At 35.3% G+C, this 20,762-nt stretch overlaps 1 protein-coding gene across 18 annotated transcripts in view; it reads left to right on the plus strand.

Moving 5' to 3' along the window:
* The window catches only part of LOC105475447 (RUN domain containing 3B), a 192,874-nt gene that overhangs the window by 141,316 nt on the left and 30,796 nt on the right, over positions 1-20,762 (plus strand). For 14 of the 18 annotated variants that reach the window (XR_011622109.1, XR_011622110.1, XR_011622111.1 and 11 more), the window contains one exon: positions 19,700-19,846. The exons of 2 other annotated variants lie outside the window; for them this stretch is intronic. Coding sequence is in view for 8 of the 16 variants with exons in the window: in XM_071094774.1 (XP_070950875.1) it covers positions 19,700-19,846 (147 nt within the window). In the remaining 8 variants the exon portion in view is untranslated. The remainder of the gene's footprint in view (positions 1-19,699; positions 19,847-20,762) is intronic. 2 more of the 18 variants (XM_011730677.2, XM_011730679.2) reach the window with 1 other exon arrangement.

Below are 20,762 nucleotides of genomic sequence, written 5' to 3' on the forward strand. Positions count from 1 at the left end.
TAAAGTAGTTTAAAAGGCATTGACAAAGGTATATTTGAATGATTAAGATTATGGTGACCCAAGCACAGTGGCTCATGCCAGTAATCCGAGAGCTTTGAGAGGCCAAGGCGAGAGAATCACTTGAGGCCTGCAGCTCAAGACCAGCCTGGAAAACACAGCAAGACTCCATCTCTACAAAATTCTAAAAATTAGTTGGGTGTGGTGCTGTGTGCCTGTAGTCCTAGTTTTTTGGGAGGAACTATGATGGTGTAAGTGCATTCCAGTCTGGGTAACAGAGTGAGACACTGTGTCCAAAACAAAGAGAAAAAGATTTTGTTGGGTAGAATATTTAAGTATTGAATCATTTCAATCTTCTACTATTATGATTAGTAATAATAGTATAATTTCATTGGGAGATATGGCATTATTCTAGACTTTGGTTCTTATGGTTTTATGGAAATCTGTGTACAACTTGACTTTATTTTGCTCCAGTAACTGTTTTAGCTCTTATTTATCTATTAAATTTTATTCAATAAAAGAAATATAAACAAGCTTAAAGTACCAGTTGTACTTTGGATCAGTATATGGCAAGTTTGTTAAAAGATTAAAAAATATATTCTGTTTATGGCCTTTTCAAAACTTATTGTCAAAATGATTTATGCTAATTGGTGGAAAAACTTCAGTTTTGTATTTAGTATTTTTCAGTAAACGTATATTTAAATGTATACTTTGTACCTGAGATTGCCAAGTAGTTGAGAATATTGACAATAATAAGGCATGTTCTCTTTTTACATGGGATTCAAAATCTCCTGAAGTAGATTTAACATCATCAATCACATTGTTATTTGAAGGGTGCCATATATAAGAGAGGGGTTTTGTCAACATCTAGAGGTATAGACCGTCAGATAGATGATCTGTTGTACAAATGATTCTTTGTAAAACATACATTCCAACCTCAGGAATAAATAGCCACAGAACAGTGTGCAAATCTTGAACACATTTGTCATATTTAACACCAATAATTGTTTTCTATTTTGTTTTCCTAGTTAGCTGATGAATGTTTTTTCTCTTTATGGTTTGAAAGATTATGGCAACAGTAACCTGTCCTATATGGTTTCCTAGTAAAGAAACTGAAGTGTCACTCATAGTGAAATATAAGTAAAGAATAATTCATTGTTAAAACTAGGCCATTGTTACAGTTGAAAAGCCAATTTGGTGTAGTTCATAGTGAGTACTGATGGCATGATCTATCAGCTTGCAAACTACAAGTCAGTGATACTATGCCATTCTGATGCACAAGTTTAAGATGAGTGGTATGAATCCTAACAACAGTACAATGATATTACAATGGACAGATTATGACATTCCTACTCATCTGGTCATGTGTACATTTTGGCAGGTAATAATTCTTATTAAAATTTAAAATTAAAATCATGTTAATATGTATTACATAATCTACTGTCCACACATGGATGAAAAATCAAGAAAATGTATCCAGAAGAGAAAAATGCTAAGCCCCAGAAAGGTAAAGCCATGTTCTGTTGCACTTCCTTCGGTATTAATCGGAAATTAGATATTACAACAGGAAAGAATAGTAATTTGATATTGATAGTATTTCCCCTGCCTGAAGAAAGAGCAAGAATGACTTTGTATTGTGGTTTGAGTGCCAGCTTACCCTCAGTAGAATACAACATCAAGTAAATTATTAAGGTTTTTGACTGCCATCCTTGGCCCCCAGACAGCATTTCTGGACCCACCCAGGGCCTGGGCAACTTACTGCCCTGAAGGGAAGGACACAAGCCTGGCTGGCTTCACTATCTGCTGATCCTAGAACCCTAGGGCCTTGAGTGAACATAGGTGGTAGTCTGGTAGTGGTTGCAGCAGTGCTTGGGTGAGACCCAGTGCTGTCCTAGCTTCAGGTATGACCTAGTGCAGTCCCAGTGATAGTGGCCATAGGAGGGCTTACATCACCACACCCCCAGTTCCAGGTGGCTCAACACAGAGAGAGACCCTGTTTGTTTGAGAGAAAGTAAGGGAAAAGGACAATAGTCTTTTACTGGTAATCCCGAGAATTCTTCCAGATCTTATCCAAGACTGTAGCAGGACGAGCCGCAGACAAAACTCCTCAGACACCGAGTTAAAGAAGGAAGGGGTTTATTCAGCCGAGGGCATCGGCAAGACTTCTGTCTCAAGAGCCGAGCCCCCGAGTGGGCAACTCCTGTTCCTGTTAAGGGCTCACAGCTCTAAGGGAGTGCATGTGAGAGGGTCGTGATTGATTGAGCAAGCAGGGGGTACGTGACTGGGGACTGCATGCACCGGTAATTAGATTGGAACAAAACAAGATTGGGATTTTCACAGTGCATTTCTATACAATGTCTGTAATCTGTAGATAACAGAACCAATTAGGTCAGGGGTTGATCTTTAACTATCAGTCCCAGGGTGCGGCGCCGGGCTGTCTGCCTGTGGATTTCATTTCTGCCTTTTAGTTTTTACTTCTTCTTTCTTTGGAGGCAGAAATTGGGCATAAGACAATATGAGGGGTGGACTCCTCCCTTAAGACCACTAAGGCAGTGCCTCTGTAAGTCTGCAAAAACCACAGTGTTATTGTGCTTGGGGCTCAACTGCCACTGACTACCTGGAAATCCTTCTCAAAAAGGATGGGCACAAACATGCCCAGACTGCAAAGAGTACAATAAATACTTAACTCTTCAGTGCCCCAAGACTGACAAATGTCTGCAAACATCAGACCATCCAGGAAAACATAGTTTCACCAGACTACCTAAATAAATCAACATGGAGTCCTGGAGAAATAGGGATATGTGAACTTTCAGACAGAGAATTCAAAATAGCTGTTTTGAGGAAACTCAAAAGAAATTAAAATAATACAGGTAAGTATTTTAGAATTCTATCATAAATTTAACAAAGACATTGAAATAATTAAAAAGAATCAAACAGAAATTCCACAGCTGAAAAATGCAATTGATATACTGAAGAATGCATCAGAATCTCTTAATAGCAGAATTGATGAAGCAGAAGAAAGAATTCGTGAGCTTGAAGACAGGCTATTTAAAAATACAGAGTCAGAGAAGACAAAAAAATAGAAAAAGAATAAAGGACACCTACAAGATTTAGCAAATAGCCTCAAAAGGGCAAATCTAAGAGTCATTCACCTTGAAGAGGAGGTAGACAGAGAGATTGGGTTAGAAAGTTTATTTAAAGGAATAATAACAGAGAACATCCCAAACCTGGAGAAAGATGTCAGTATTCAAATACAGGAAGGTTATAGAACACTAGGCAGATTTAACCCAAAGAAGACTACCTTGAGGCATTTAATTAACTTGCAAAGGTCAAGGATAAAGAAAGGGTCCTAAAAGCAGCAAGAGAAAAGGAACAAATAACATCCAAAGAATTCCAGTGTGTCTGGCAGCAGACTTCTCAGTGGAAACCTTACAGGTCAGAAGAGAGTGGCATGACATATTTAAAGTACTGAAAGAAAAAACTTATCATAAAATATTATATCCAATGAAAATATCCTTCAAACATGAAGGAGAAGTAGACCTTCTTGGACACACAAAAGCTGAGGGATTTCATCAACACCAGACCTGTCCTACCACAAATGCTAGAGGGTGATCTTCAATCTGCATGAAAAGGATGTTAATGAGTAAGAAGAAATTATCAGAAGGTATAAAACTCACTGGAAATAGCCACAGAAAAACACAGACTATTATAGCACTGTAACTGTGGTATGCAAACCACTCTTAAGTAAAAAGACTAAATGATGAACCAATTAAAAAAAACAACTACAAGAATTTTTCAAGACATAGTACAGTAAGACATAAAGAAAAACAAAAATGTAAAAAGCAGGGGGATAAATTAAATTGTAGAGTGTTTATTAGTTTTTGCTTGTGTGTGTGTGTGTTTATGTAATGAATGTCATCAGTTTAAAATAATTGGTTATAAGACAGAATTTGGAAGCCTGATGGTAACTACAAATTGAAAAACATAAAACAGATACACAAAAAATAAAATGCAAGAAATTAAACCATAACCCCAGAGAAAAATCACTTTCACAAAAAGGAATACACAGGAAGGATGGAAAGAAGAAAGAAAGGACCACAAAGCAACCAGAAAACAACAAAATAACAGGAGTAATCCCCTTCTTATACATAACAACATTGAATGTAAAGAGACTAAACTCTCCAAAGAAAAGACATAGAGTGGCTTAATGGATGAAAAAACAAGACCCAAAGATCTGTTATCTATAAGAAACACACTTTACCTATAAAGATACACACAGAATGAAAATTAAGGGATGGAAAAAGATATTCCAAGCAAATGAAAACTGAAAAAAGAGCAGGAGTAGCTATACTTATATCAGACAAAATAGATTCCAACCCAAACTATAAGAAGAGACAAAGAAAGTCCTTAATGATAAAGGGGCCAATTCAGTAAGAGGCTATAATATTTGTAAATATATGTGCAGCCAACACTGGAGCACTCAGATATGTAAAGCAAATATTATTAGAGCTAAAGAGAGAGATAGACCTGAATACAATAATATTTGGAGACTTTAACACCCCACCTTCAGCATTGGAGAGATCTTTCAGATACAAAATCAACAAAGAAACACTGGATATAATCTGCACTATAGACCAAATGGATCTCATAGATATTTACAGAACATTTCATCCAATGGCTGCAGAATACATATTCTTTTCCTTAGCACATGGATCATTCTCAAGGATACACCATATGTTAAGTCACAAATCAAATCTTAAAACATTCAAAAAAATTGAAATAACATCAAGCATCTTCTCTAACCACAATGGAATAAAGCTGGAAATCAATAACGAGAAAATTTTGCAAACTGTACAAACACATGGAAATTAATATACTCCTGAATGACCAATGGGTCAGGAAGAAATTAAGAAGGAAATGAAAAAGTTTATTGAAACAAATGTTAATGGAAACACAACATATCAAAACCTATGGGATACATTGAAAGCAGTCCTACAAGGGAACTTCATAGCTATAAGTTCCTATATCAAAAAAGAAGGAAAACTTCAAATAAATAACCTAGTGATGCATCTTAAAGAACTAGAAAGGCAAAAGCAAACCAAAATTGATGGAAGAAAAGAAATAATAAAATGCAGAATAAATGAAATTGAAGTGAAATGAAAACTATACCAAAGATTGATGAAAGAAAAAGTTGTTTTGAAAAGATAAGCAAAATGGACAAACCCTTGCCAGACTAGTGAAGAAAAAAGGGAGAAGACCCAAATAAATAAAATCAGAGATTAAAGAGAGAAGACATTACAACTGATTCTGCAGAAATTCAAAGGATCATTAGTGGCTACTATTAACAACTGTATGTCAATAAATTGGAAAATCTAGAGAAAATGAATAAATTCCTAGTCACATAAAACCTACCATTATTGAACCATGAAGAAATCCAAAACCTGAACAGACCAATAACTAGTAATGAGATTTAAACCTTAATAAAAAGTCTCATAGTAAGGAAAACCCCAGGACTCAATGGCTTCACTGCTAAATTCCACCAAACATTTAAAGGAGAACTAATACCAATCCTACTCAAACTATTTCAAAATATAGAGGAGGAAGGAATACTTCCAAATTCCTTCTATGATACCAAAACCAGACAAAGATATATCAAAAAAAGAAAACTACAGGCCATTGTCTCTGAAGAATATTGATGCAGAAATCCTTAAAAGCATACTAGCAAACCAAATTCAACAATACACTAAAAAGATCATTCATCATGACCAAGTGGGATTTATCTCAGGGATATAAGGATGGTTCAACATATGCAAAGCTATCAGTATGATACATCATATCAACAAAATGAAGGATTAAAAAACCATATAATCATTTCAATCATTGCTGAAAAAGCATTTGATAAAATTCAACATTCCTTCATGATTTTAAAAAACACTCAAAAAACTGAGTTTTTTGAGAAGGAACATACCACAAAATAATAAAAGCTACATACAACAGATCCACAGCTAGTGTCATACTGAATGGGGAAAAAGTGAAAACCTTTCCTGTAAGATCTGGAGCACACATGGATATTTACTATCACTGCTGTTATTCAATAATAGTACTGGAAGTCCTAGCTAGAGCAATCAGAGAAGAGAAAGAAACAAAGGTCATCCAAGTTGGAAAGAAAAAGTTCTAATTATCCTTGTTTGCAGATGATACGATCTTATATTTGGAAAAACTAAAGACTCCACCAAAAAACTATTAAAACCGATAAACAAATTCAGTAAAGTTGCGGGATACAAAATCAACACACAAAAATTGGGAACATTTCTGTATGCCAACAATGAATTATCTAAAAATGAAATAAAGAAATGTAATCCCATTTACAATAGCCATAAATTAAATACCTAGGAATTACCCAAAGAAGTGAAAGATCTCTACAGTAAAAACTGTAAAACAGGCCAGACACAGTGGCTGTTGCCTGTAATCCTAGCACTTTGGGAGGCCGAGGCGGGCGGAACATGAGGTCGAGACATCAGGATCATCCTGGCCAACATGGTAAAACCCCATCTCTACTAAAAATACAAAAATTAGCTGGGCATAGTGGCACACGCCTGTAGTCCCAGCTACTCAGGAGGCTGAAGCAGGAGAATTGCTTGAACCCAGGAGGCGGAGGTTTCAGTGAGCTGAGATCACACCACTGAACTCCAGCCTGATGACAGAGCCAGAGTCTGACTTAAAAAAAAAAAACAAAAAACAAACAAAATCTGTAAAACACTAATGAAAGAAATTGAAGAGGACACCAAAAAATATAAAGATATTCCATGTTCATTGGAATTATTGGGAGAATCAATATTATTAAAATGTCCATAGTACCCTACAGATTCAATGCAATTCCTATCAAAATACCAATGAGATTCTTTATAGAAATAGAAAATTATCCTAATATTTATATGGAACCACAAAAGACCCAGAATAGCTAAAGCTATCTTGAACAAAAAGAACACTGGAAGAATCACATTACCTGACCAGATTATACTACAGAGCTATCATAACCAAAACAGCATGATATTGACATTAAAAAAGTATAGACCAGTGGAATAGAATAGACAACCAAGAAAAAATTCCACACACCTACAGGGATCTATTTTTGACAAAGTTGCCAAATACATACACTGGAGAAAAATACATGTTTGCTATAAATAAACCAGATATCCATATGCTGAAGAATGAAACTAGACCTGTATCTCTCACCATATACAAAAATCAAATCAAAATCAATGAAATACTTAAATCTAAGACCTCAAACTATGAAACTCCTACAGGAAATCTTTGAAGACACTCTCCAGGAAATTGGTCAGGGCAAAAACTTCTTGGAATAATAGTGTCCCACAAGCATAGGCAACCAAAGCAAAAATGGACAAATGAGATCACATCAAGTTAAAAAGCCTCTGCATAGCAAAGAAAACAATCAACAAAGTAAAGACACAACTCACATAGTGAGAGAAAATATTTGCAAACTATCCATCTGACAGCGGGTTAATAATCAGAATATATAAGGAATTCAAACAACTCAATAGGAAATCAAATTATCTGATTAAAAAGTGGGCAAAAGATTTGAATTTACATTTCTCAAAAGAAGACATACAAATGGCACACAGGCATATGAAAAGGTATTCAACATCACTGATCATCAAGAGAAATGCAAATCAAAATTACAATGAGATACCATCTCACCCCAGTTAAAATGGCTTCTATTTAAAAGATAGGCATAACAAATGCTGGCAAAGATGTGGAGTAAACCAAACCTTTGTACACCACTGGTGGGAATGTAAATTAGTACAACCACTATGGAGAACCGTTTGGAGGTTCCTCAAGAAGTTAAAAATAATGGCTGGGCATGGTGGCTCACGCCTGTAATCTCAACACTTTAAAGAGTCCAAAGCAAGTGGATCACCTGAGGTCAGGAGTTTGAGACCAGCCTGTCCAACATGGGGAAACCCCGTCTCTACTAAAAATACAAGAAAGGAAAAAAAAAGCCAGGTATGGTGGCAGATGCCTGTAGTCCCAGCTACTTGGGAGGCTGTGGTGGGGAGAATTGCTTGAACCTGGAAGGCAGAGATTGCAGTGAGCCAAGATCACACCACTGCACTCCAGCCTGAGCGTCAGAGTGAGACTTTGTCTCCAAAAAAATAAATAAATAAAAATAAATAATGTTACCCCATATGATCCAGCAATCCCACCCCTTGGCATATACCCAAAAGAAAGGCAATCAGTATATTGAAGAAATATCTGCACTCTCATGTTTTTGCATCATGATTTACAATACCCAAGATTTGGAAGCAACCTAAGTGCCCATACACAGATGAATGAATAAAGAAAATGTGGTACTTATACATAATGGAGTACTATTCAGCCATAAAAAAGAATGAGATCCTCTTATTTGCAACAACATGGATAGAATTGGAGGTCATTGTGTTAAGTGAAATAAGCCAGGCACAGAAAGAAAAATATTCCATGTTATCACATATTTTTGGTATATAAAAATAAACACAATTGAACTAATGGACATAGGGAGTAGGAGGATGGTTACCAAAGCCTAGGAAGAGTAGTGAGAAGATTTGGGGGTGGAAGTGGGGATGGTTAATGAGTAAAACAAAAATAATTACAATGAATAAGACCTAGTGTTTGATAGTACAACAGATTAACTATAGTCAATAATAATCTTATTTTACATTTAAAAATAACCAAAAGTAAAATCGGATTGCTGGTAACATAAAGGATAAAAGTTTAAGGGGATGGATACCCTATTCTTCATGAGGTGATTATTACACAATGTGTGCTTGTATCAAAATATCTCATGTACCCCAGAAATATATAACATCTACTCTGTACCAACAAAAATTTTTAAAAGAAAGAAATTCTGGAGGCCAGAAGGCAGTGGGCAAATTTTTCAATATGCTAAAAGAAAAAAGCTGTCAACCATGTTTCCTATAGCCAGCAAAACTGCCCTTCAAAAATGAGAAGTTAAGGTGTTCCCAGGTAAATATAAGCAGAAGTTCATTACTACTAAACCTGCCTTGCACGAGGTAGTCCTGCAAGGTAAAATTAAAGAACACCAGACCGTAATTTAAAGCTGTATGAAGAAATAAATATATCAATAAGGATATACCATGGATAATTATAAAATCTTGTAGTAGTGTGACAATGGTTTGTAACTCAACTTTTGTTTTCTCTTGATTTAAGATACTAATACATTTAATGAAAACAATTATTAGTCTAAAAACTAATTTGGTTTGTAACTCCACATTTTGTTTTCTACATAATTCATGGGACTAATGTGTTTAAAAGTAATATTAGTTTATGTTTGGGGGCACAAAGTGTATAAAGGTGTAATTTTGTGACATCAGTAACTGAAAAGGTTGGGGACATAGCTGTAAAGGAGCAGAGTTTACAGGATATAAAATATGAATAACTTTATATATAGGCTGCGTTGTAAAATATTATCCTGAGTAGATTTGGTTAAATAAGTACATTATTAAAATTTCTGTTTCTCTTTAATATGGGTACTAGAAAATTAAACTTTTAAAGTAGTTTCTGGGTGTTTCTGATGGGCAATCAGGGCTGAGAACTGCTGCTGTATAGGGCTGGGTTAAATTTAAGTTTAAATTTTTTTAGCAGGAGTATTTTGTAGATGATGCTGTGGACTTCACATTGTATCATATTGTGAAGCACATTGGTTGTCCCACTTTTAGTGATTATAAGATCAGGCAGTGGATTCAGGTGGTGACAGCTTAGTTTCTCCTATATAAAAGTTCCTGTCAGCCTTTCATTTAATGGCTTAAACCATGGGTTAGCATTGCCTAAAGCAGTTGATTAATTAGGGTTTGTAAAGGGTGATTTCCCAACTGTTAGTCATTTCATACTTATTGGCTGGAATTAACTGTAAAGAAGAACTTTCCCTCGTCAGGGTTTTTTGGTGATTGCTCTGAAATTCAGTTCTTATGGAATATTGTTAAGTTTTAGAGTAAGACACTGATGTCCTGCTTCTCTTTAATGGTTTCTAATGAGATGATGATTTTTGTTTCTTATTTTGCATTCTTTTATTATTTTGAACTTGTTACAATTAGAATTCTTTTACAATGCAAATTAACTTACACAAGATTTATAAATAAAGGGTTGATGTCAGTGTAGCAAGGAAAACCCTTGATTCATATGTTAATATGTCTCAACAAGTGACACCAGCTGAATGCAAAATACAGGAATACAATCAAATACTACAAGCCACCAACAGATGGCATTCTCTCATTGTACATGATCACCTTACATTCCACTGGTTTCATTTAGCTAAGACTTGGAGGTGCTTGCTCTGTATTTACTCCATCTTTGTGCATTTTTCCCTTGCCTTCATGGCAAGCCTCAACCCCCCAGTATCCTCAACCCTTCCTTACTCTCTTATATCAAAGGCTGTTACTTTGTTGTTGTTAAAATCTAGATTTATTGCAATATTTCTTTTCTATATAGGAATTTAACAAACCTTTTAAATTGAGTTTGTAATTTTATTAGTATTGTTATTGTTTTCCTCTGTGTTCTAGTTAGAAAGATGATTAGGTCTTGAATTGTCATCTTCTGATCCTGACCTCCCCACAGGCCACCCATATTCTGTATGATATTGCAAAACACTTCTTGTTTGTTTTGTTTTGTTTGTTCCAGCATTATAGTAGAAATGTTTTTATTGTGCTTCTATCACTTACATTTCTTTTTATTTTTGATGCTCAAATTGCCCCGTTTTTGTCTAATTGAAGCCCCTTCATGTTGAATCTTGTGTCCTTCTAATATGAACCATTTGTTTTTGATACTCTTACTTTCTAGCACAAGATATCCCAAGTTCATCTTGTATATTTGGTGCCCCACACCTGCATCATTCACTCCTGTAAGGAGCCAGGGTTTATTTTACATTTTAAAATGGGGAAAATAGTGAGTCACTTGATTTTATTTTTTTAAGTTCTAAATTACTCATTAATGTCTCTTTCTTCTTAAAGGATAGTGTCAAGTTCTAAAGTGCAGCCAAGTTTGAAAACCATTGCTGCTTTCAGAGACTTGGTTAGATTTAGGTTTAACTTTTTGGGCAAGAATATATCATTGGTAAATGGGTAAATAACTTATAATTTTTGCACATGTGTCTCCTTTTAAGGTTGCTTCTTTCATTATGTTTTCTTTAAGGGGAAATAATCGTAAAGTTATATAAAGTAAATCTTTATCCCATGACTGTTTCTAAAGTTGAAAATAACACATGAATGAAGAACATTTTAATATTAACATTATGAAAAAGTTAGGATATTCACAAGCCATATATGCATTTTCTAATTCCAGGAAGCTTTAATTGAATAAAGAATAATAAATTCTCATTACTCCTCTTGGTATTAAATTGCTTTTGTAACTTCTCTGATATTGTTTTATTAACAGATATTTATTGAGAAAGTATGGTGAGTCGGGCCCAGTTCTCGGTGCTGGTGATTCAAGAATGAATTAAACATACAGTTTCTAGCCTTATAGAGTTTATGTTGAGTAGAGGGCAAGGACCAACAATAAACAGATGGCATCTGTCAGATAGCTCTTAGCTTTTCCAAAGTAGTAAAGACAAGCTTGAGGTAGGCAACTCTGTTTTCCTGCTTTTCCTAAGGGAGTCAGGGTTTAGAGTGTATTTAACACCTTTATCTTTGGTGACTTTCCCTTTCTTTGACCTTCAGTAATTGCTACCTAGGTATTCTTTCCATTTACATAAAATTCTGCATTACTATAGTTATTTTCATGAAGATTGATAGCCTATGATTTTCTCAGTGTGCTGTGTCACAAATAGTACTGGAGCACATTTAAGTACTCACAAATAATCCTGGAGTACATCTTAAGAATTACACAAGGCTGGGTGTGGTGGTTCACGCCTGTAATCCCAGCACTTTGGGAGGCTGAGACAGGTGGATCACGAGGTCAAGAGATCAAGACCATCCTGGCCGACATGGTAAAACCCCGTCTCTACTAAAAATACAAAATTTAGCTGGGAGTGGTGGTGTGCGTCTGTAGTCCCAGCTACTCAGGAGGCTGAGGCAAGAGAATCACTTGAACCTGGGAGGCAGAGGTTGCAGTGAGCCAAGATCACGCCACTGCACTCCAGCCTGGGTGACAGAGCGAGTGGAAAATTACAAAATTTGCTATATTGCTGATGCTAGGAACTTTTTTAGCATCAAAGTTGCTCACTCACACTTTCAAAACTTTCCTCATAGCCCCAAGGGCTTTAAATATATTGTCTTATCAAAATTGAAAATTACTTCATGTCATGGACCTTTGGAGTTGCATTGGAATGCTTGGAACCACAGCTGTTACATCCTTAGATTTCAGGGGTTAGATCCTTATACATGTCCAACAGCTGAAAGTATAACCACATCATGAGCGTTGACACAGCCTCTGAAGTGAGGAAGAAGCAAAGTAAAGGGGAGAGTATAACCCTCAAGCCTGGAGCCACAAGATAAATAATCAAATAAATGAACAAAAGAATCACTTTGAATTGGCTAAGTATTACTATCAAAGTCTAGAATATGGATTTCTAGATCTTTTAGAAGACCTTGTACCACATTTTCTTTGTTCACTCATTATTGATGGGCACTTAAGTTTATTCCATAACTTTGCTATTGTAAATAGTGCTGCAGTAGACATAATTGTGCAGAATCTCTTCAACATACTGATTTCAAATCATTAAATGCCCAGAAGTGGGATGGCTGGATCATATGGTAATTCTGTTTTCAGTTTTTTGAGTAACCATCATGCAGTTTTCCATAATGAACGTACAATTTACATTCCCACCAGCAGTGTGCAAACATACCCATTTCTCCACTTATCTTCTCTCTCTCTCTCTGTTTTTTCTTTCTTTCTTTCCTTCCTTCCTTCCTTCCTTCCTTCCTTCCTTCCTTTCTTTCTTTCTTTCTTTCTTTTTTTTTTTTTTTTTTTTGAGACAAGGCCTCTGTCATCCAGGCTGGAGTGCAGTGGCACAATCATGGCTCATTGCAAACTTGACCTCGACGCTCAAGTGATCCTCCCACCTCAACCTTTCAAGCAGCTAGGACTACAGGCATGCACCACCTTACCCAGCTAATTTTTAAAACTTTTTTATATATATAGGGTCTCACTGTGTTGTCCAGGCTGGTCTTGAACTTCTGGACTCAAGTGATCCTCCCAAAGTGCTGAGATTACAGGTGTGAGCCACTGTACCCAGCCAAAATTCATTTATGTTTTATGTACACCTTATACACATAAGTCTAAAGATAATTTATACAATATTTTTAATAATTTTGTGCATGATCCAAATTTTAAGTGTGTTTTAGTTGCAACACTTCACATGAGGTCAGGTGTGGAATTTTTCACTGTGGTGTCACATTGCTTCTGAGAAAGTTGTGGATTCTGGAGCATTTTGGATTTTCAAATTAGGAATGCTCAACTTGTATATTCCCTATAGAAGTAGCACAGTAATGATGATCCAGGGAAACCATCACTAAGAAGTTGATATTTGAGCAGGCTTTTCAGGAGTTCCCCACGTGACCAAGGGATAGGAAGAAAGAAAGGGTATTCTGGGTACAGAGAATAGCACATACAGAAACATGCATGCAAAACATCATGTGAGGAAGACCAGTGAGATAAAATTTTAAGTCAAGTACTATTCAAAGCAAATAGTTTTTCTGGGAAAACTGAAATAACTTTTATTGGGACTGTTCCATTTTTACCTGGGATGAGCCTCTATTTAAAAATTAATATTCCAGTTGGGCGTGGTGGCTCACAACTATAATCTCAACACTTTGGGAGGCCGAGGTGGGTGGATCACTTGAGACCAGAAGTTTGAGACCAGCCTGGCCAACATGGTGAAACCCTGTCTCTACTAAAAATACAAAAAGAAAAAAAAAATTAGCTGGGTGTTGTGGCACACACCTGTAGTCCCAGCTACTTGGGAGGCTGAGGCAGGAGAATTGCTTGAACCCGGGAGGCGGAGGTTGCGATGAACTGAGATCGCGCCACTGCACTCCCTCTGGGTGAGAGAGCAAGACTCTGTTTCCAAAAAAAAATTAATATTTTGTAAAACACTCTTCATTATTAGAGGAGAGGTAAATATACCCTTCTTGATGCCTCAGAGTCATGTGATAAATCTTCACAAATTGAATTTTAGCAAATTACATAATGAACAAGTGAGATATGGAAAGCTGTTTTTGAAAGAGACAGTAAATAACTGCATTTTTGCTGAATTTGTTTTTTCAAAAACAATGTGAAAATAATTTCCTCCTGAAATGATACAGAGTCCATAATGAAAAGTACTTGGTGTTTATAATTAATACAGAGTCTTGTTGTATTGCATTATATAGTATTGCATTGTATTGCTCTGTACTTAATCAAGATAAACTAATAGGCCGGCTGCAATGGCGCACACCTGTAATCCCAGCACTTTGGGAGGCCAAGGTTGGCGGATCACTTGAGCCCAGGAGTCTAAGACCAGCCTGGACAACAGGGAAAACCTGGGTCTCTATAAAAGATACAAAACTTAGCTGGTCATGGTGGTTGTGTGCTTGTAGTCCCAGCTACTGGGAGGCTGAGAGGTGGAAGGATCACTTGAGACTGAAAGGTTGAGGCTGCAACGAGCCACGATTGTGCTACTGCACTCCAGCCTGGGTGACAGAGCAACACCCTGTCTCAAAAAAAATAAAAGATAAGCTAACGATAATCATACGAGTCTTACGAGGGAGGGAAAGTGGATAAATGGATGCAAAAAAAAATTAGAAAGAATAAGACCTAGTGTTTGCTAGCACAACAGAGTGACTATAGTCAAAAGTGTTTTAATTGTACATTTAAAAATAACCAAAAGAGTATTATCAGATTGTTTGTAACACAAAGGTTAAATGCTTGAGGTGATGGATTCCCCATTTACCCTGATGTGATTATTACATGCCTGTGTCAAAATATCTCATGTAACTCATAAATATAAACGCCTATTATGTACCCACAAAAATTAAAAATACAAATTAAGGCAAGGCATAGTGGCTCACACCTGTAATCCCAGCACTTTAGGAGGCCTAGGTAGGAGCGCCACCCGAACCCAGGACTTTGAGACCAGCCTGGGAAACATAGGGAGACCCTGCCTCAGAAAAAATAAATTAGCCAGGAGTGGTGGTACACACCTGTGGTCCCAGCTATTTAGGAGACTGAGGTGGGAGGATCACTTGAGCCTGGGAGTTTGAGGCTGCAGAAAGCCATGATTGTATCACTGCACTTCACCCTGGGTGACAGATTGAGACCTTACTCAAAATAAATAATGAATAAAATAAAATAAAAATGTTTAAAAAACATATGAAGAAAAAATATAAATCTAAAAAGAATAAAGTGTCAGTGGTAAAATACATATTTACACATAGTTACAAATTATGTATTTAGAAGATATAGAAACTTTTCAGGGGTTAGCTAAGTTCCACAGAATAAATTGTATTTATTGACTTTTTCTGTCATTCTCAGAAGGACTTGCTTAAGATGTGGAACTTTTTCCTTTGAAAAATAAAATAGCTCTTTGAACCTTAACTGAAAGCTATAGTTTTGTTTCTAACAATTTTGCAGGAGAGATAGACTCCATTTTTCACTTGAGAAGTTTTGCATATATAAATCCACAGTATTTTGAATTTACATATATCCATCAAAGACACATTCAGGTCAAAAAATTGAGGATATATTTAAAGATCACATGAAATAGTCAATTGATAAATTGAACTGACACATACTTCAACATAATTACATATAAGAAATCAAACTTTACTTTCAAATGACAGATTTTTACCTGTAGAGTAAAAGATCTTTATGCAAAAGCAAGATAGGGATTCCTCAAGGATCTAGAAGCCAATTATTAGGAGCGGTAGAGTATAATAAGGAAGGAGAATTTAAATTGTACTTTCTATACTCCCTCTTCTATGAGCATGTTTCGAAAAATATAACAATCACAAAGACTTTTAGATGATTGCTTCTTCACGTATTTTAAGTGTGTCCTCCACTGCCTACCTAATACATTTACTTGATATTGGTTGTGAATGTATTTTTTCGATTGTCATGAAAATGCTGTCTGTGAAATATTTTGCAGATTTAATCTAAATTTTTAGTTTAAATCTTTACTTTTTGTTATGAGGTAGTATATGGGAAATCAGCAAGAATCCATATAAAGCCTCAAGCTAGAAAAGTTTTCATTTAGTGGTCATGTAAATTGCATGTTGAGGAGATTCAGCAATATGTCCAATATTATAACCATTTACAGTGAATAAATATGAAACAAAGCTACTATTCCCAAGTAGCTTATAATCAAAGTAGAAGATCCATAAAACATTAAAATATTTAAATAATTGATTATTAAACTATGAGACTCACTACAAAGCAATACAAGTTGTATCATTGTGAACAGAAGTAGTCTGAAGATCTTTTAGAATGAGGTAGAAAACGAAATAAATTTTGGAAGATGGATGGAATTTGGATCTTTTGAATAATAGTAGGGATATAGTTAATGCTGGGAGAGCAAAGACAAGGAGATGATACTTTCAGTATATAAGTAAACTTGAGTTTTAAATATTTTCCCCTAATAGAGTTGCCTTGCAACTTGCTGTCTCAGTAGCTGTATTTAAGCTTTACAGGTGTCAGAACCTGCCTCATAGTTAGGCTTGATGAGATTATATGTAGTTTAAAATCCATATAAAGAGATCCTTTCTTTAATGGTTTTGAGTCATTACAGTAATAAATTAAATTGTGTTATTTTGAGAAGGCAAATTCCTAAATAATTCCTATTGAGAATCTAAAGAGAAATCAGCTATCTAGAAATTTAGAGGTAGATGCCACAGGGAAGTTCTGAAAATTAGCTGTGATAATTCTACTCTTGCTACTTTCATAATAAATTAAACAATTTTCCTTCAGTGCACCTTCTATAGAATCATTGTCTTAATGAGGGAATGATAAATTGACTTATAGATAAGTGATAAATAGAATCTATCACATATAAAATAATTCAGTTTTTAGACAGAGTAATTTCAGCATTGGTTATAGTTTTAATTAAAGTTAAATGCTAAATGTCACATATTTTAACCTTTAATTATCACTGATTTAATACCATTAAATAATAGCAATTATTAAATATCTTAAGTTGAAACCATTTTTAAGCTTGGCCAATTAAGAAAAATATCATTATTCTTCATATTAACATTAATTGGATTACCTTTGAGTAGGTTTTGATATTAACTGGGTATACTTCCCCTGTTCTAGGGTAAGTGATAGGATTCTTTGGTTGCAAACAACTACAATCAGCTGTTGTGCACAGATAGAATTCATTATAAAGAGATCAGCAACTTACAGAATGGATAGAAAGGCTGGATAAATAGGCTTAGAAAGAAGGAAACTGAGCTACCCCAGAGGGTTGGAAGCAGGAACTGCAGTAATGTCTCTTTGCTGGTACATTCTGTTCAGGGACCCACCGTTAAAGTGAATAAACTGCTCTGTTTATTTATTACTCTAAACAGACTCTAGTCAAGTTCAAAAATACAAGGACGAGGTTCTCAACTTAATTCACTTGTCTGTCCCATAGTGTACTTGAGTGATGAAAGAAAAGGCCTTACACAAGGATTCTCCAGTAACCTTTCCTCTTCATAGTGGCAGAGCAAGTGCCAGGATTTATTGTCTCCACATTCCTCACAAAAGATGGGAAATAGATGCTATGTGGGAGGAAAACTGTGCCTATTCCATTAGCTGAGATCTTTTATCTCCTGTTTCAGAGGACCAGGCAGCTGCTCATAGAAAACATCATTAGGATTTATAAGGACAAAGGTCTAAAGACAGTACCTTAATTTGTCATTAGGCAAAAATCTCCATGGACAACAGTTATATAAAAACAGTTGTGGAACTTCAGTTCTCTTTTCCATTTAATGAGGTATACAACTTTTCATTTTCCAGAAAGAATATATTCTAAATTGGAGGTTGTTCAATTACTATTATTGTGTTCTACCAGTGCCATTTCCTCACAGATGCACATTTGCTTTTCTTACATTCTGCCTGAATATTCCCTGTGAGCCAATTTTGACATTGAAGTTGAGTTTTCCAGTGATGTTCACTAGATTCCCTCAAGAAATTGAATATATGATAGAGAAAAACCTAACAGAATCCAAAATAATGGTGGTTTATCATAACAGATTATCTGGCCAATAATTCCTATTTTTGTTTTGCATTATTTTCCTGTCGGTCTTAAAATTTTCCCATTTGCTCTCTTTGTAAAGCTTTACTGTTTTAATTTTTTTTTAAATGTTAAAGTACTTTAAAAGTCCTTTTAAAAATTTCATTTCTTTTCCAGTGAAATGAAATTGTGGCAACTAGGCTAAAATAATATCTTAATGGGACACATTCTCACTAACTTTGGCCTATTTTAGTATTCCATCCTGAGACAGAATCTAATGTTTACATCAGATAATGTTTCCTTGTAGACATAGTGGAACAAGTATTTTTCAATGCACACAGATACCCCATAAAATCAGAAATATCCATCTGTAGCCTGTTAGAGACATATGAAATATAGTTATTCCATTAGTATCATTGTAAACAGCCAGGGGTGGCATGCAGGCTGATTTTCTTTAGTGCAGTATTATGCTGCCCTTACCTCACTGACTTACCTCTCTGTTACCCACAACAGGACTTTTATCTGTGGAAGTTAGTGGCAGGCACATATTACTTCCCTGCTTCTGAATTGATGGCTCAGAACATTGACACACTAAAGCCATGGACTCCTGTTGGAGGACGCAGGTTACCTAAATGGTATTTTAAGGCCTTTTAGAGGTAGAATAAGACCTTTGCTTTTAAAGTTCTTTTTAACCATCAACTTAAATGTTGAATTAATCCTGTGACAATGATCAGTTGTTTTTGAAGTCTGAAATTTTGGCAAAAAGCAAATTCTTTTCTAAGTTGATATTAGCAAGTAACAGTTCTATAAAAATTAAAACCATGGATTGTTATAATGGCTTCATTCTGTAGTTAAAACATTTACAGTGGATTATACTGCTCAGTGTGGTTGTCATTGATTTAATCATTTTCATGAAGATTTATCAGTCATTTATTTCAAAGACAGTTATGGGATTCAAGCCAGCAACAGTGTGTTAAAAAAAAAAAAAGGAAAAATAGTTATGAGAATCTTTTTTATATTTTTTTGCAGTTCAGTTTTTTTTTTCTCATTTTAATCGCTTTTCCTTTACTTGAGTTAAAATACTTTCATAGATCGTGTCTGAGTTTTGAAGCTAGGAAATCATACACATGGAATCTTTACTTTTTAAATATTTTAATTGGCTTAATAACCTGTATCTTTAAGATATCACTTCCTTTTAATTAAGATATAAAATGCTACTTGAGTCTTTTAGTACTTTAGTAATAATGTGAAAACAGTAAGTCTGAATTTCACAAGTAGTGATTTGTTGTAACCAGCAGAAAAAAAAAAAAAAATGAAGAACACATATTGCAGGAGAAAGAACAGTCATTGTCCCAACCATCCTTGCTGTAGTTCTGTTCACAATCTATTAACAAACCAATTTTATAAGATAAATTTTGGGGGCCTAAATTGATACCATTAGGTTCCTCTGCCATTGTAGAACAGTGAAGACAAAAGCACTCACCATCTTAATATTCACAGGACTGTGCTAAAGAATAATGATTTAAGATCGAGACAAGAGTTAACTGCCCATCTCACCAACCAGTGGCCTTCCCCAGGAGCTCTGGATGTCAATGCTGTTGCCTTGGATACGTTGCTTTACCGAAAACACAATAAACAGTGGTATGAGTAAGTGTAATACTTTTTTTTCCAACTAATTAATAGTTAGTTGTACCAAAACATATGGCTATCCGCTTAGGTTTCTCAGTTACTCTTTCTGAACTTATTATTATCTTAGAGCAAAGATAAGATTTAGGACTACTTTGGTAAGGTTAGATTATCTGAGAAATTCTTATGCCGTATTGTACCAGCTGTCTACTTTTCCTTTAGCTGAATCTTCAGCCAGTCCTTTAGTTAAATCTATGAGCTTGTGTTTAATGAGCCACCTATTTTTGAATTCCATCACTGGTGTGGTATTTGCCTTAGGACTAATTTTCCCACTTGTCATAAAACACAATTTGAAGGAATAGAAAGATATTTACTTGTTCCTGGTCTGAAGAATTCTATTCATTTTCAATCAATCTGATTTTTAGAAACTGTGGAAGATATAATCACTTCACCTATAGTCCACAAGATCTTTTTCTTATTTCTTTGTTCCAATGTTCAGTACTATTTGATTTCATTTAGTTACAGTATCCAGTACCCAATGTTGAGAGAGCTACAGTCTTAGGCTGTTTTCCTTTAGGTAATCATCTTGAAACTTGGAAGTTGTATTACCTTCTTTTGGCTTTTAGCCACCTTAATCATTTTTTCACTATTTTTATTTTTCTATCTTAAGCTAATTTTCTGTTTTTTCTTAATATCCCTCTCTCTCATCTCCTTCTGTTTGATTTTTTCCCTTCCCTCTCGTTCTCTCTTTTCTTGTATTTTCTCTATTTTGTCTTTCCCCTTTCCTCCTTTTTTCCTATCTCTTTTTGTTTCTTTCGCTACTCTTTGAGAGTCCTTGCTTGTAAATTTCCCTGTAGAGTCACATATCTATGTGTGCTTGTTTGGGTACCTTTCACTAGGTTATTAGTAGCCAGATATTTCTACAAGTAATATTTTA

This window comes from Macaca nemestrina, chromosome 4 (genome assembly GCF_043159975.1).
Source record: "Macaca nemestrina isolate mMacNem1 chromosome 4, mMacNem.hap1, whole genome shotgun sequence".
Lineage (NCBI taxonomy): Eukaryota > Metazoa > Chordata > Mammalia > Primates > Cercopithecidae > Macaca > Macaca nemestrina.